Below are 14,049 nucleotides of genomic sequence, written 5' to 3'. Positions count from 1 at the left end.
TCGTATTCTGCTATATTTATCTGTGGACAGCTGGTCTTCCAGCTCCCTGCAGACTTCAACATAAGCCCTGAGACAGCGATTCTCACACACATCTGGAAAATCAACTCCCTTTGATTTTCTTCAATATATCTTCGTCAATATGTGAAGTTTAACGTACCCTTTGCGCTGATTGTACATGCGATTGAGGCGGTCCCACTCTGCGTTGAGCTGTGTTAGGTTGTCTCCTATTTGAACCACTTCGTCCGGGGAAGCATCTCGCATCGCTTCAGGCTGTCGCTCATGGATCCCGTGTATCTGCTCACCCAGATTCTCCAAATTGTCCTTAATAGACTGGAGCACACATATACAAGAATACATGAGGAAACAATGAAAACATTTAGCAAATCCAGTAGATCATCACTCAACACCAGTCAAGTCCAGCTTAAAGTCATCCATGCAGGTGGTTCGGATTTTACACAACAGACCAACACAAATCTGCTGATGTAGGTGGATGTATTTAGGAATTCTGCCTACCTTCAGTGTGTCCTCCTGACTTGAAAAGTCTTCATAAAGCCCCCCATTAAGCTCCGAGGAGTTCAAGAGCAGCTCGTTGTCGGCCATGGCGAGAAGAACTTTGCTGATCTCCAACAGGTAGTCAGAAGGAGTGAGTGTCTGAGCTCTGCTGCGACCTGTTGCAGACGTCTCCTGTATTGGAGAGGAGTAGAAGTAATCAGCATGCCACTGTAATTACCAATAAAACAACATCTAGAGGCAACTTTTAATATGGGCGGTTGCCCAGGGTGGCATAGAAAAAGGGACACAGATGAATCTGAATTTTCTCAGTGGGGAGTTTGCTCCCTCATTTTGTTAGAACCCAAAGGGTAATACTTGCAAAAGAGATGAATCGCTTGATTAGCAAAGCCCAGCTAAAGCTAACTCAATCCGAAAATGCTCTACCATGCTAACTGGAGATCAAAAGCCTGGTGTGAGATAATGTTCAGCACTTGGTGCAGCATCCACATTTTCCATACTAGAGGTGAACAGGGAAAATTTAAATCCATCTTTGGGGTCAGCAGCCACTTTAGCAGATGATTGCTGGCGAAAATACAGCATAACTCCAACAACCAGGTTTCCACATTTTGCTGCAAAAGCAGCAACATTTTGTACCTTGACAACAGTGATTAGCTCAGGCCTGTTGTAAACACATATAGCACTGTATCCATACCACTTACCTCAGCAGTGAACTCTGATGTCTGATCTCCGAAGATGAGGGAAGATGACGGCACCTCAGAGATTGTAACCTGCCTATTTCTAAGAAATTCCTAAAACGGGCAGAAACAAGCAAGATAAACTGTGTGCAGACATTTTTAATTAAAAGGCAGAATAAATTTTACACGACTAGAACTAAAAGACATGAAGTGTTTATTTGCCTCACCCTGCGGGCAGAATATTGGCTCTGCAACCTGAGCAGCATTACTCTCAACTCTTCCTTCTGAGCCTCGTCTGAAGTTTCCTGCAGCATCTCCTCTCCTCTTCTCAGCAAGTCCTCAACGTTGGCCTTCTCCTCGTCCATCTGGTGTAGGGAAAACAGAGAAAGGGGTCAAATAATTTTATTTAGCTTTTGTTTTCCTTGGGTTGCTATATTTGTATCCACTTAGACAGCCAAGTGCAGGGTGTAGACTGGAAAACAAACAACTTCCTGAATAGGGCGATGACCTCGTGTCAGGCTGGCCTGATTTTATTTTCCCAGCCGGTGTGTTCATGGTCATAAAACTTGATGTTTCCAATCAAAGCTGTCCTTATCAGCTTTATATAGCCTTAAGTGCAGGTTATTTTTTATTGCACATTTCACAAAAATAATAGAGAGAATGACTGAGGTCAACATTCCTTTCTGCTCAAGATCCACAGGAAAACTAGAGAAGCCAAGAAATCTCCAACCAGACAGAGGGAAATACCTTGTCGCTGTTATAGTGCAGGTTATTAAATCACTTTGCTTACAAAGATTAAAAAATTAAATCATTCCTTTGAACCTTGAGTACCTTATCATCATCAAGGATGTTTACTGGGTCCTGCTCCTCATGTAGAGTCTTCAACTTGTCCTGCAGCTCTGCCTGAAGGTCCTTAATCTCAGTTGGGAACACGGTCTGAGCAGGCTGAGTCTGACTTTCTTCTTGGCTCTCCTGACTGCGAGTGACCTGATTAAAAAGACCAAAAACAAACCCAAGGGCAAGTCAGTCTGAGCTTCAAACACGGGCGCAATTATCTGACCGCATCCTCAAAAAGAGAAGCCGTGTCACCTTAAACGTTCCTGCTAATTTCTAGTACGCGTGGAATAAATTATAAGAAATTAGCCAATGATTCAGATTCAAAACATTAAAGCCAAGTTGTAATTAAAGACGTATGTACCTCCTGAGGTATCTGTTGGTTTACTTCAAAATTTCCTGACTCCAGGCTGGTCATCATCTGCTCATCAGAGGAAAATGAAAAATGAAAAAAATGGTTGGACAAGACAGCTTTTCATTTAAAGTTAAAGTCTTTTAGGAAACATATTTCATGCTCCTATACCTGGATAGATTTTATGTGTTGGGAAACTTTATCAAAGTTGCAGTTCAACTCTGCCAGCTTGGGCTCAACGACATCTCGACAGGCGGGCCCCCTGCTCGTCATGAGGATGACGGCTTGGTCCCTCGCATTGTCCACACGCAGACTGATCACGTCCAGCTGCTCCAGCATGCTCTGAAAACCGATCAAGAGGCAGCTAGTCATCTTTTTATGAAACAATTTAACAGTAAAACATGAAACTGCTTTTTTTTTTTTTTTTTCAATCTTTCAAATATTATTTTTAATTAATTGCATCACACCAACAAACACTGTAAATACATTATTTTGGGGAAAAATCTGAATCTGGTCAAATCTCTAGTGACGGGTCAGAGCTTGATAAAACTGGCAGATTGTTGGAAAACTAGCAAGATTTCTGTAGTAATGGTGACTGATTTTAATAAAGCGCATAAAGCACACAGGGCTAATAAGTTTAAATAAACAGTTTTAAATCTTATGCTTTTAAAGGAATAAGTAGAGTAATCTCAAATAGCTCTACGATTTTAAAATAAAAGAATCAGAATTTTAGTAAAAAATAAAAAGATGTGAAATCAACTTTTTCCATGTATGTTTGACATGTTGTGCACCATTTCTACCGGTCAGGATCATTGTACTTCACTTGTACTGGTGCAACATAATTAAATTGCAATTATCATCTTTTGTTTTTTTTACCTTCAGCACTTTTCCTCTCTCAGCCGGAGGCATCCGCTCGGCCTCGTCCAGGTGGATCTGGGTCTGGTAGAGCCAGGTGCTGATATGAGCCAGGTTCTCATCGAAGATCTCCACCTCATTCTGGTGACTCTGCGCACACACACACACACACACACACACACACACACACACGCACACACACACACACACACAAAACAAGTAACTTGGATGATGCTTACAAATTGAAACCTTGATTACACAAAAAGATGTTTAGTAATGTAGTGACAATTAGCATTTAATAGTTTTATTAATTTGTAATCCATTTGAATTAATTTTCATTTATTTTCCTAAATGGCATACTGAAGAATTTTTTTCATGAATAATAATCTAGTGCATCTTAACATAAAAAAAAAAAACAGTATTAAAATCAATCTAAACTTTGATATTAAATACATTACATTAGACATAAGTTATAAAATCACAAACATTCTCTTGGATATCTTTTCATTTAAAAGTTGCTTTTTTCTGTTCTGCTTAACTCATGGTGAGAAAAGCTGAAGCATGTCGTTGTACAACATTAATCAAGCCGAATATTCTGCTTACTCTGACAACCGTAAGTAAATAAAGATATGCTGCGTGTTATTTATTTATTCCCGTTGTATGCAACATTTGCTCTAACCAGAACAGCACTCAGCCAGTCTTCGGTCCAGGTGCGAACTTGGTCCCATGCTTCGTTCAGACCGCAGAGTTTGCCCTCCAGCTGAGCCTCGCTACCCTCCACCAGCGTCTGCAGACCCGCGCCGATCTCCGTCAGGTTGGAAAGCTCCACCTTCCGAAGCTCCGACTCCTTCAGCAGGCCCTGATTGAATGGCACATTGACGGTGTTAATATAACAGACAGCTCAGATGAAAACGGTAACAGTTAAACAATCTGACTTTAGCATCCCAAATTAAACCGGAAAATAAGAATTGGTAGAAAAATGTGTAGATGAGCTGCATAACTTGATAAAAGAAAAACTGGAAAACTAGAAGGAGAAACGATGCACGACTCTGGTTTAAAGAGCTTCTGTGCACCATCTTCTGGTGAGACAGATATCTACTTGTGTAGTTTGTTTTTTGCTTTACGCATACTTAGAAAATACTTCACAGCTTGAAATAAATGTGATCACAAAGCTTATAAAAAAGTCTAGGGTAACGTAAACGCCTACTAACATTAGCCCATCTAATCTCGTCCTCGATGTCAGCTGGCATGTCTCCACAGCTGTTCTTCTGCTGTAGCTGAGCTTCATTAGTGCTCAGCCACTCCTGCAGGGCAGTGCTCTCTTTCTGAAACTTCTGAGACAGAGACAGGGCTTTTTCCAGGTCCTGTTTGCCCTCTGTTACCTGTGAAGACAAGGCGAGGGTGACATGAACCATCTCCAGGATTACAACATGTTTTCCATTAAGCTCCAGACATTTTGAGACTAAAACATTTCAGGGTTCTCAGTCCTCCATGTTGCTCCCAAATATAAAAAAATATAAAAAGTCAGCATGAATTTATGGAAGACATTTACACAGTGGGAAATGAGTGGGTTGAATACTCTAAAAAAAACAGAAACTAAATGGAAAGAAGGCTCAAAAATCAAATTTCACAGATTTTACAGAAACCAAGAATGTCACCAAATCTTAATTTCATTGCTTTTTGCTCCAAAACAAGATTTCCTCAAGTCACCTGAGCCCCCAGGTCATTGTAGAGCAGCTTTAGAGCAGTAAGCTGTTCGTCCATGGCTTTGGGATTTTCTGTCTGCTGTTTCTGCACAATCTGACGACCTGTTTTTATCACCGTCTCCACCTCCAGCTTCACCTCGCTCAGCAACTTATACAGTTTCTACAAAGCAGAAAAGAAGCAAACAACACATTTTTATTAAGAATGAAGTACCTACAGGTAAGCCCACACACTCATGAAGCACCTCAAAGTTATATTCATTTTGTACTTGCAATAATTCATTTGAGCCATTCTTTTTCCTTTGTGGTCTGATAGAATAACAAGCAAATTAAATGACTTAAAAAAGAAATTAGGTGCAGAAGTCTCTATTTAATGTGGATTTTCTGTGATCCACATCACGTCAAAATTCTACATACATGTTCAAATATATAGATACATTTAAATATTTAATAATATGCATTGCAATTACTTTAACATTTGCTATGTGTTCAAAATGAGTACAAAACACAACTTTCAAGGAAAAAAAAACTAAACAGCTGAACTACAGTGCTTACAAAGAAATCTCAAATTCCTCACCATGCAACCACTGAGGTGGGACTGGATTATTTCAGGTTCCACATCTTTGGCATCCAGAATATGTAGCTCAGCTTTAGCACCGTCCAGAACTCGCTTACAGTCCAACATGCGCTGCTCAAAATTGGCCGGCTTCTGGAACAGCTGGTACTTCGTGGAGATCTCTCTCAGTTTCCTCTGCAGTCATCAAAGCAAATGTCAGTAAAGTTACACATTTCTATTGCCTGTTATCACTATAAACATTTAAAAAATGCAAACAAAGAAATAGCTTTGACTTAATAACATTGTACACTGAAATAACAGAAGGTAACAAAAGGAACAGTTACCAACATCGTCCAGTAGGAGTCAGTGTTACCTGTAGCTGGTCCAGCATGGTGGCACCACGAGCCGATTTTCCCTCTGCGGTGGGAGGAGGCAAGTTGGTCACATTCCTTCGCTTCATCTCTTCTACCGTGACCTCAAGAGCAGCAATCTCTGCACCGATGGTCTGCAGGAAGAGCAACAACTAAGCAGGTGTGTAACGTATGCAAGTTTCTAGAAACTGCATACGTTAATTTGATTTATTTATTTTGCAAGTCTTAGTGGTTAACTCTTAGAAAAGACAAAAATGAATCTGATGGATCATTAGACAAAGAAGGGAGGAATGTCAGAGAGATGGGAAAAACAAGAATAAAAAAAAAACAAAAGAAGACAGTAGAGTAGGAATGACAAGGAAGAAAAAGAAGAATGGACAATGATGAAAAAATGATGGAGGAGGGGAGGAAAGCAGGAAAAGAACAGACAAAACAAGAAATGGAACTACACAAGTAAGGAAAGAAGTAAGAGGACAGAAACAATCGGGGACATGAGGACTGAAGGAACAGCTTGAGAAAGAAGGAAGGAAGAACCATAGGAGGAAAGAAAGAGTGAAACACGTAAAGAAATTAAGGAAAGAAACAACAAAGGGGAAAGTGGGTGGGGATGATGGGAGGAAGAATACTCAGAAGGAAAGGACGAAAGGAAAGATGTAAAAAAGAACAGCATGTAGAAAATGAAATGAGGAAAACAAGTCTAAAAATGCTCTTTTTATTTGATTCTCTTCTTTTGTTTTTCACAATTATCCTGGCCTGGAAAATTCTCTTAATCAAATTCCAGACTTTTGTACTTGGTGGGAACGTGGATCTTAACTCCTTAAGCCTATAAACAGAAGTGGGATCTCTAAGCAAACTCATTTCCAGGAGTTTATAACATGTAGCCAGGATACCTGTGCCTCCAGGGGGAGCTGAAACGCGTCTACGCGATCAGTGAGGTAGGACGTTAGTGTGTGGTCCAGCTGGTTCAGGGACTCCTGCAGTGTTTGGAGCGCCTGTTCGTTCTCCTTTAGTGTCTGCAGCTGCTGCTCCAGGCCAATCTGCCGGTTCACTGCCTAAATAACGACACAAACAGCAGGTCAGGGCTTTAAAATCTGTCTATCAGGACCTTTAATTTAATTTACTCAGATCCACTCAGAGCATGTGCAAATTAAATGAACAGGTTGGTATCATTAATGATTATACTCAGCTACTTGCAAAATACGTAAAAAAAAAAAAAAACATGCATATCCAATTAAAAATGTGAATAATCAAGCTTCAATTATACTGAAACAGAGCGATAAAAGTGAGTTAAATACAAATTTGAAAAATGTATAACATTCAAAAGTGAGGGGCTAAGTTATGGAACAAACCTGAAACACTTAACATTTTATGATTTGTTTTGGTTGTAAATAATTCAAACAATGCAGCCTGGAAGGCTCATATAAGTTTTTTGAAAACATGGATGCATGAGAGATGATGGCGATGTTTTAAAAACAGCAGCTCCTGCCACTGATTACTCAGAGTTTTGAGACTCTGTGCATAATTATCCCAGCAGTTACAATCTCCCACCAGGAAAGCAGGAACATCGTCACAGTGTGGCGCTCCAGAGTCCCAGCGATAGTTAGTTAGTGTTCGTTAGTTGTTCTGGTTAAAAGCTTCTGGAGAGTTCATGTTTTTACCTTTTCACACTTTTATCCCTACAGATAGGCTGGTGAGAGAAGTTTTTTTTTATTTTTTTTTGTTATGGTAAATAATAGAGAGCAATTCTGCTCTACAAAGCACATCATTTTTAATATTTGAAGGCAGTCTTGACCAGTAGTTTTTCCAGACTTTAGAAGAAGTTTCAAATATTTCTTTTAATTAGTATCCCCACTGGATGAACAGAATCTTAAAGTCATGTCTTTAAGAGCAAAGGGATTCATTATCCTTCGGTAAATCATCCTCTGGATGCCAGGTTTCCAGCAAACAATTCTTTGAAGCTAGAATCTGACGTATTTGTCAAAATATTATCTATTTGAATGACTGCATTCAACTGAGTATACATGTATGCATATATATATATATACATAGGTTTATAATGCTTTGAGGCAAAATTTGCTGTAAATTGAAACTATATAAACAATTTGAATTCAACTGTTTATCTCTTGTGTACTTTTTAAATTTAATTTTAACTGTTAGGCTTAATAAACAAACTAAAAATAAAAATGAATTTACAAATGGTCAGATAATGAGTGAATAATAATAATAAAAAAAACAACTGGTTATGTGTATTGATAAGAGGATAGTGTCAGTATTAAAAATATTGTTTTAATTGATCCCGAGTAATATTCTAATTTTTTAAAAAAAATAGAATCTTTAAATCATGATCCAAATTAACAAAAAATAAATGTCTAAGATATCACTCTGTACAATGGACCTATACAATGTGAGTTTCTATTTTTGAATTTAATTATTCAAATAATTTAAGTTTTGCATGATATTTCCGGATATCCAATTACATATTGCACGTATAACACTACTATGCATGAGTGGACATGTTTCTGGAAAAGTCTTTCTATACATACGACTGCAAAGCTGACAAAAAAATAAATAAAAAATCTAAAGAAGTTACCAGAAAATAAAACATCAACACTGACGCACAAAGACAGAGAAAAGTCCCAACCTGATGGTTGAGCTGGTCGTAGCGGGAGTTGAAGGCCTCAAGCTTTTCACTGATTAGTTCATCAAGTATGCCCCCGTCTATCAGTGTCTGACCCAGCTCTCTGATCTGCGTCCGGTTGTCTCCGGGGTGGCGCAGCACGCCCTCCAAAGACTGTTGGGTAATTGGAGAGGCAGAAGAAAATCCGCACACATACATTTAATCATGGAGACAGACTGCAGAAGTTCCTTTATGGTTCCAAAAAATGTGCCAAAGAAACCAAAATGTCACGTAAAAACAGACCTAAGCTTGTCGCTGCTCATTTAGGAACACCAAAAAGACAGATGAAATCCAGGGACAGATGGAAAAGGAACAATAAAAGCAAAAGAGAAACAGATGAAGAAGCAAAAAGTACTGGGTCGGGTGTGTCAGAAGCAAAAAAAAAAAAAAAAACTAAAACTAAAATAACAGAGGGGGGAAAAAAAAAGAGACAGGAGAAACAGAGGGAGCTTCTTGAATGACGACACGTTTGGACCCAACATTGTTTATGTAGGTTCATTAAATGTGCTTTTCCTTCCCAGAGGTAACGGACACAGAGTGACAGCCTCCTCCCACTGGATGGGGACGGTCTAATTAAAAAACTCAGAGTTCAACAGGCACAGAGAGAAACGGCAGGAAAGGCAAACAGCAGACTTGTAGGGAGGAGAGAAAGAAAGTAAAAGTAAGGACAAAAATTAGCCTTAAACATTTGATGAGAAGGGCATGGACAAGAAGGGGAAACATTGACTTCAAGGGTCTTCAATTTATTTCATCACAATGTGATGCTACAGAAGCAGTGCGGTGATGAAAGTGATTTTGACAGACAGGCTGCAGGCAGTTTACAGATATAGCAGCAGAGCAAGTCAAAGCAAAAGAAATTTGGAAGGCAAATCAAAGACAAACGAGGTTATTAATGTTTAATTTTGCCTATTATGAAATTATTTGTCCCCGAAAGGCAACTTTTTATACAATATTAATATTAGGCTTAAAATAATTTAGTTTAGCTACATTTTACTGAGGCTAAATTCTAGGATAGCATACAATTTCATTACTTTAGTTTCAATTATTATAAATGGAAAAAAAAAAAGATCCAACATTTTATTTACAGAAGAATTAAAATTTTTTTTAGTGAAATAAAAAGTTTAATTATTTTTGTGAATTAGCATAAAAGCTAGTTTAAGCGAGAATTGTTGCTAAATAAATTCTGGTGATAATTTTGTGTTTTCAACCAAAGAAGATGAGCCGAATCGCTCGCTCTCTCAGATCTCAGGCAGCTTTCATCTACTTCCAGAGACTCTCAAAGAAGCTGCTCTTCTTTTCTGCTGAGATTTATCTGCAACTGAAATTGGCAGAGCTCAGAGGCTGCACTAAACAATCCATTCATCAAATAGTCTGAAGTTAAAAGATTAAAGGCGCCTGCCAATCTTCTCGAGCATCAATGTTATATTTTATAGCCCACAAGTTCCTCTTGTGGTTGGATCAAAACGCACTGAAAAGTTCTTCACCACATATACATATATATAAATTCCCATAATCCTCACTGAAATGAAATATTTACATAAAGCATAGCAGAGCAACATTGGTTGACCTTATTTTTAAAAGCTGATAAGGCTATATAGAAAATAATGAATTCCAGTTAGTGAGTTCAGTTTAACAAACTAATGAATTACGGTGTAAAAGTCAAGCTTTTAAACAAGCCACTTCTGCATTGAGGAAAATGAAAATTACATGTAAAAACATTCAGGTCTAATTAAATTATCATGAATTCCATATTTATGAAGTAGATGTTTTTTACACAATTAGTGAGGATGTCCATTATATCCATTTGTTAGAATTTATTTTCTCAAAGCAAAGCCCACAGCCATGCAGTATTCTTTTTTTTTTTTAATGAATTTACCATGTTAGTTGGATGTTCTGCAATTACTTAAATGATTTAGCAAGTGAAATGAAAAAAAAAAAAAAAAAGAAAGGTGTCCATCCTGGTTATTTTGCACACGAGCGTCCTTCAATCTAATTGAGTAAATTCTGGAGAAATTCAATGAGACGACATACAATTGAGTGCTTGTGTACCTCCAGAGCTTCAGTGACCGTCTCAGTGCTCTCTGGTACGTTCTCAGTAGCTTGAAGTTTCTCCTCTACAGTGTTGAGCCAGCCCTGCTCCATGTCCAGGTACTGAAGCAGCTCCATCCAACAAGACCAGACCTCCTGCAAAGTGCATGCATGATTAAATTACTAACGGGAAAAATAAATAAAAGCAAAATCAAATGACTCACGATTCAACTACACATGAATTCCAATGTAGACGATCAAAAACGCTGCGTTAATCTCAGAGATTATTGCTAAAAAAATAAATCCTCCACCGTCAGCCTCATCTTCAAGCTTTTCTTGTCCCTTGCATGTAAATTAAGGAAATAAAGCCAAAGCAATGACTAATCGCATAAAACTATGTGTCATTCCAATACTGAGCTAACCAACATTAAATTAGCCCACTGTTGCATAAATAATTGAGATTTAGCCGTTTTAAAAATGAAAATCTGTGGACTGGAGCAAAGCTTTTAGTCATAAATTTATAAACAATGATGCTGGTGTGGTCTCATATTTCTAACATGCAACTTTTGGTTTACTTTATAGACTCAGAAGGTCGTTCCAATCATTCAAAAATTACCTCCAGTGTGTGACATTTGCTCTTGAGGCGGTCACAGAGTTTGTGGTAATTGGCTAGCACTCCGTCTAACTCGGAGGTCAGCTCCTGTCCGGAGCCTCCAGCGGGGTGCGATGTTTGGGACACCAGCAGGTTGATGCTGTCCTTCAGGATTTTCACTTTCACTTCCTTCTGTAGCACATCCTCTTTAGCACGCTTTAATTCAAGAGTTCATGTAAATACGTAGATCCAAAAGCTGAAACATTTTTCACAATAAACACAAATTTAATGTTTTCCTGACGGTTTTTTTTTCCACCCGTACCTTCATCTCCTCCAGTGACACCTCCAAGTCCTCAGGACTTTTATACTCAAAGTCTCTCATTAGAAACTCTTCGTCAACCTGGGCCATCCACTCCTGCATCTCTGCCAGGTCTTTCTTCAGGTTCAGTTGCTTCTCCTGGTTCTCAGCCACATGCTCCTGATGACTCAAGAGCTACACAGGAACATATTCGACAGATTTTCAAAATAAATAACAGAAATATTTACTAAACACATTTAAACTATGCATCACAATTAATGCATTTGAATCGCCCTCGAATTTTTTACTTAGGTTCTGCTTCTAATCCTCTCAGAGCTTTTTTTTCCCCCATTTAATTTTTTTTCCCGATTACGTTTTTCCTTCCACTTAACTTTCCATTATTTGCTTGGGCACAGCACTCTGTTAACAATTACCTGATGTGGTTTACCCTTCAAGTGGGGGTTGTCACCGATTATCTGCTGAACAACATTCAAGTCTCATTCAAGTCTCAACTGAGACTCAGTTGAATGTCTCAGTTGAGACATTCAAGTCTCAACTGAGACTTGAATGTCTAGTTTTAGACTAACACACATTAGTCTAAAACTGATGCCCAACGTAAACGGAAATTTTTAAAGTGAAATTCACTGTTTTCGTCACCTGTTTACTGAGTGTGGCCCATCTTTCTTGACAATGGTCCAACTTATCCTGCCCCCACTGGGCCAGTCCTGGGACTGCAGTCGCCTGCACAGCTTGTACATTTTCTTCCATCTGCATTAATGAACGTTCCATGAGCTCCATCTCAGTAACATACTCCTAGTTCAGAAAAGAAAGAAAACAAAGTTTCAATTTAAAAATGTAAATAAATGTAGATATGTTGAGTTTAAAAAATGTTTAGTGTCTGCATTTCTTTTTTTTATATATACCTTGCACTGATTAAGCTCTGCCTGCAGATTCTCAGCATCGCCCATCCCTGTGGCGTCCCTCGACAGCAGCTCCTGAACTGCATCCAGCCAGCGCTCCACTTGTTCCAAACGCACCTTAAAAACAACAAGTGGACAAACTTTGACATCAAGAAACACTGAGAAAAATTACTGGGGTAACTAGAGTTAACCTACCTGATTGTCTTTCATGCTGCCCAGAATGCACTGCAGCATGCCGTGCTCCTCACGGGCTTTTGAAGAGAGCTGGCTCCATTTTTGTAGTTCAGCTGGATCAGTGGCTTGTTGTTTTTGTTCAATCTCCAAACACAGGCCCTGTGGTCAGCAAAAGGTCAGGCTCAACAAAGTCTCAGAGCCGTGTGAACGCCACACTGCATCTTGGAAACTTCTGAAATCATTTCTAAAACCACACATTTGTAGCTTTGACAGAGTTTTTACAGCTTTTTTTTACGTAACATTTCAAACTTTTCCGGAAAGGAAGGGAAAAAGGAGGAAGATAAGGAGGAAGTACAGGAAGGACAACATGAGGCCCAGAATGGAAAAACGGAAGATTCCGTAAGAAAGAACAGAAGGAAAAAAAGAAGGCATAAGAACAAACGGAAAGAAGGTCAGATGGGAGTGTATGAATGATTGAACAAAGGAAATAACATTTAGACAACGGGAAATGGAATAAATTCTGAAACGGCACCACTTTTCACTATTCATTTGTTTTTTCCATGCTTATCCAAAACTGGAAAAGTCTCAAAAAATCTATTTCCCCCACATTTCTAGATCATGAAACCCTGCTCTGAGTCATTTTCCAAGTTAAAGGAGTTCGCAAGGTTTTCCTAATTTGATTTGTGTGGATGCCAAGGGGGTAGAAGAGAACATATTATGACATATGCTAACGGAAATCAAACTTGTGCTGCTCTGAACTCTATGAACTCTGTTAAAGATAAGCAGGACAATAAAAGGACCAACATGCAACAAATACAGATCAGACTACTTTGTGAAATGTCTTTTTCAAAATGTCAAATCAGACAAAACAAATGTGTACATTCTTCAGTAACTATGAAAAAGCCATTTGTATCAATGATTTGCAATTTACATGCACACATAATTAGGCTCATTTAATCAGTAAAGGCATAATAAAGAGGCAATGTGTGTAAATGATATTGTGAACTCGTAAAAACAAAAAGCTACAACAATCAGTGTCATCTCCTCTCATTAGACTAATGTCTGACTGATCTCTGGGATGCTGTCACTGGATTGTATGTTGAGGCTGGCAGGCTCCACATGGAGCTACGCGGTTCATGCACAGGCACGCAGCCCAGAATGTGTCACCTCCCCGCCCCTCTCCCCTGCACAGCGTCCCATCTACCGCGATAACAAGAGCGCAGGCTGAGCCGCATTCCATGGACAGATGGAGGAGGAGGCAAATGTTCAGTACGCAACAACACGCTCATTACAAAACAGCCATTTCTGTGCAAAAACAAAAAAGAGGCATGTTCTCACACACACACACCCTTTACCTCTTACACAATTTAATGCAGTGTTAAGGCAACTGACGGCTTGGTACAAGAAAGAGGCCTATTGTGTTGTAGAAACCACAGGAGAGACAGGATGACACTACTCTGATAAACTAGTTTCTCCCCCACAAAGGAAAAAAAAAAAAAAAA

General features: G+C 38.9%; 1 protein-coding gene across 1 annotated transcript in view; it reads right to left on the bottom strand.

Moving 5' to 3' along the window:
- The window catches only part of utrn (utrophin), a 168,055-nt gene that overhangs the window by 126,230 nt on the left and 27,776 nt on the right, over positions 1-14,049 (bottom strand). Inside the window, exons 21-42 of the mRNA XM_016662912.1 lie at positions 13,677-13,747; positions 12,569-12,706; positions 12,377-12,490; positions 12,111-12,266; positions 11,478-11,648; positions 11,180-11,371; positions 10,585-10,719; positions 8,500-8,649; positions 6,749-6,910; positions 5,861-5,992; positions 5,509-5,682; positions 4,939-5,094; positions 4,440-4,610; positions 3,908-4,087; positions 3,250-3,378; positions 2,545-2,715; positions 2,386-2,442; positions 2,019-2,174; positions 1,415-1,552; positions 1,212-1,301; positions 514-684; positions 158-330 (exon numbers count right to left, since the gene is read on the bottom strand). Of these exons, the coding sequence (XP_016518398.1) occupies positions 158-330; positions 514-684; positions 1,212-1,301; positions 1,415-1,552; positions 2,019-2,174; positions 2,386-2,442; positions 2,545-2,715; positions 3,250-3,378; positions 3,908-4,087; positions 4,440-4,610; positions 4,939-5,094; positions 5,509-5,682; positions 5,861-5,992; positions 6,749-6,910; positions 8,500-8,649; positions 10,585-10,719; positions 11,180-11,371; positions 11,478-11,648; positions 12,111-12,266; positions 12,377-12,490; positions 12,569-12,706; positions 13,677-13,747 (3,187 nt within the window). The remainder of the gene's footprint in view (positions 1-157; positions 331-513; positions 685-1,211; positions 1,302-1,414; positions 1,553-2,018; positions 2,175-2,385; positions 2,443-2,544; positions 2,716-3,249; positions 3,379-3,907; positions 4,088-4,439; positions 4,611-4,938; positions 5,095-5,508; positions 5,683-5,860; positions 5,993-6,748; positions 6,911-8,499; positions 8,650-10,584; positions 10,720-11,179; positions 11,372-11,477; positions 11,649-12,110; positions 12,267-12,376; positions 12,491-12,568; positions 12,707-13,676; positions 13,748-14,049) is intronic.

The sequence above is a fragment of the Poecilia formosa genome, unplaced genomic scaffold (genome assembly GCF_000485575.1).
Source record: "Poecilia formosa unplaced genomic scaffold, Poecilia_formosa-5.1.2 Scaffold1, whole genome shotgun sequence".
Classification (NCBI taxonomy): domain Eukaryota; kingdom Metazoa; phylum Chordata; class Actinopteri; order Cyprinodontiformes; family Poeciliidae; genus Poecilia; species Poecilia formosa.
The sequence above is the reverse complement of the archived record's forward strand: the minus strand, read 5'-3'. Positions and strand labels throughout refer to the sequence as shown.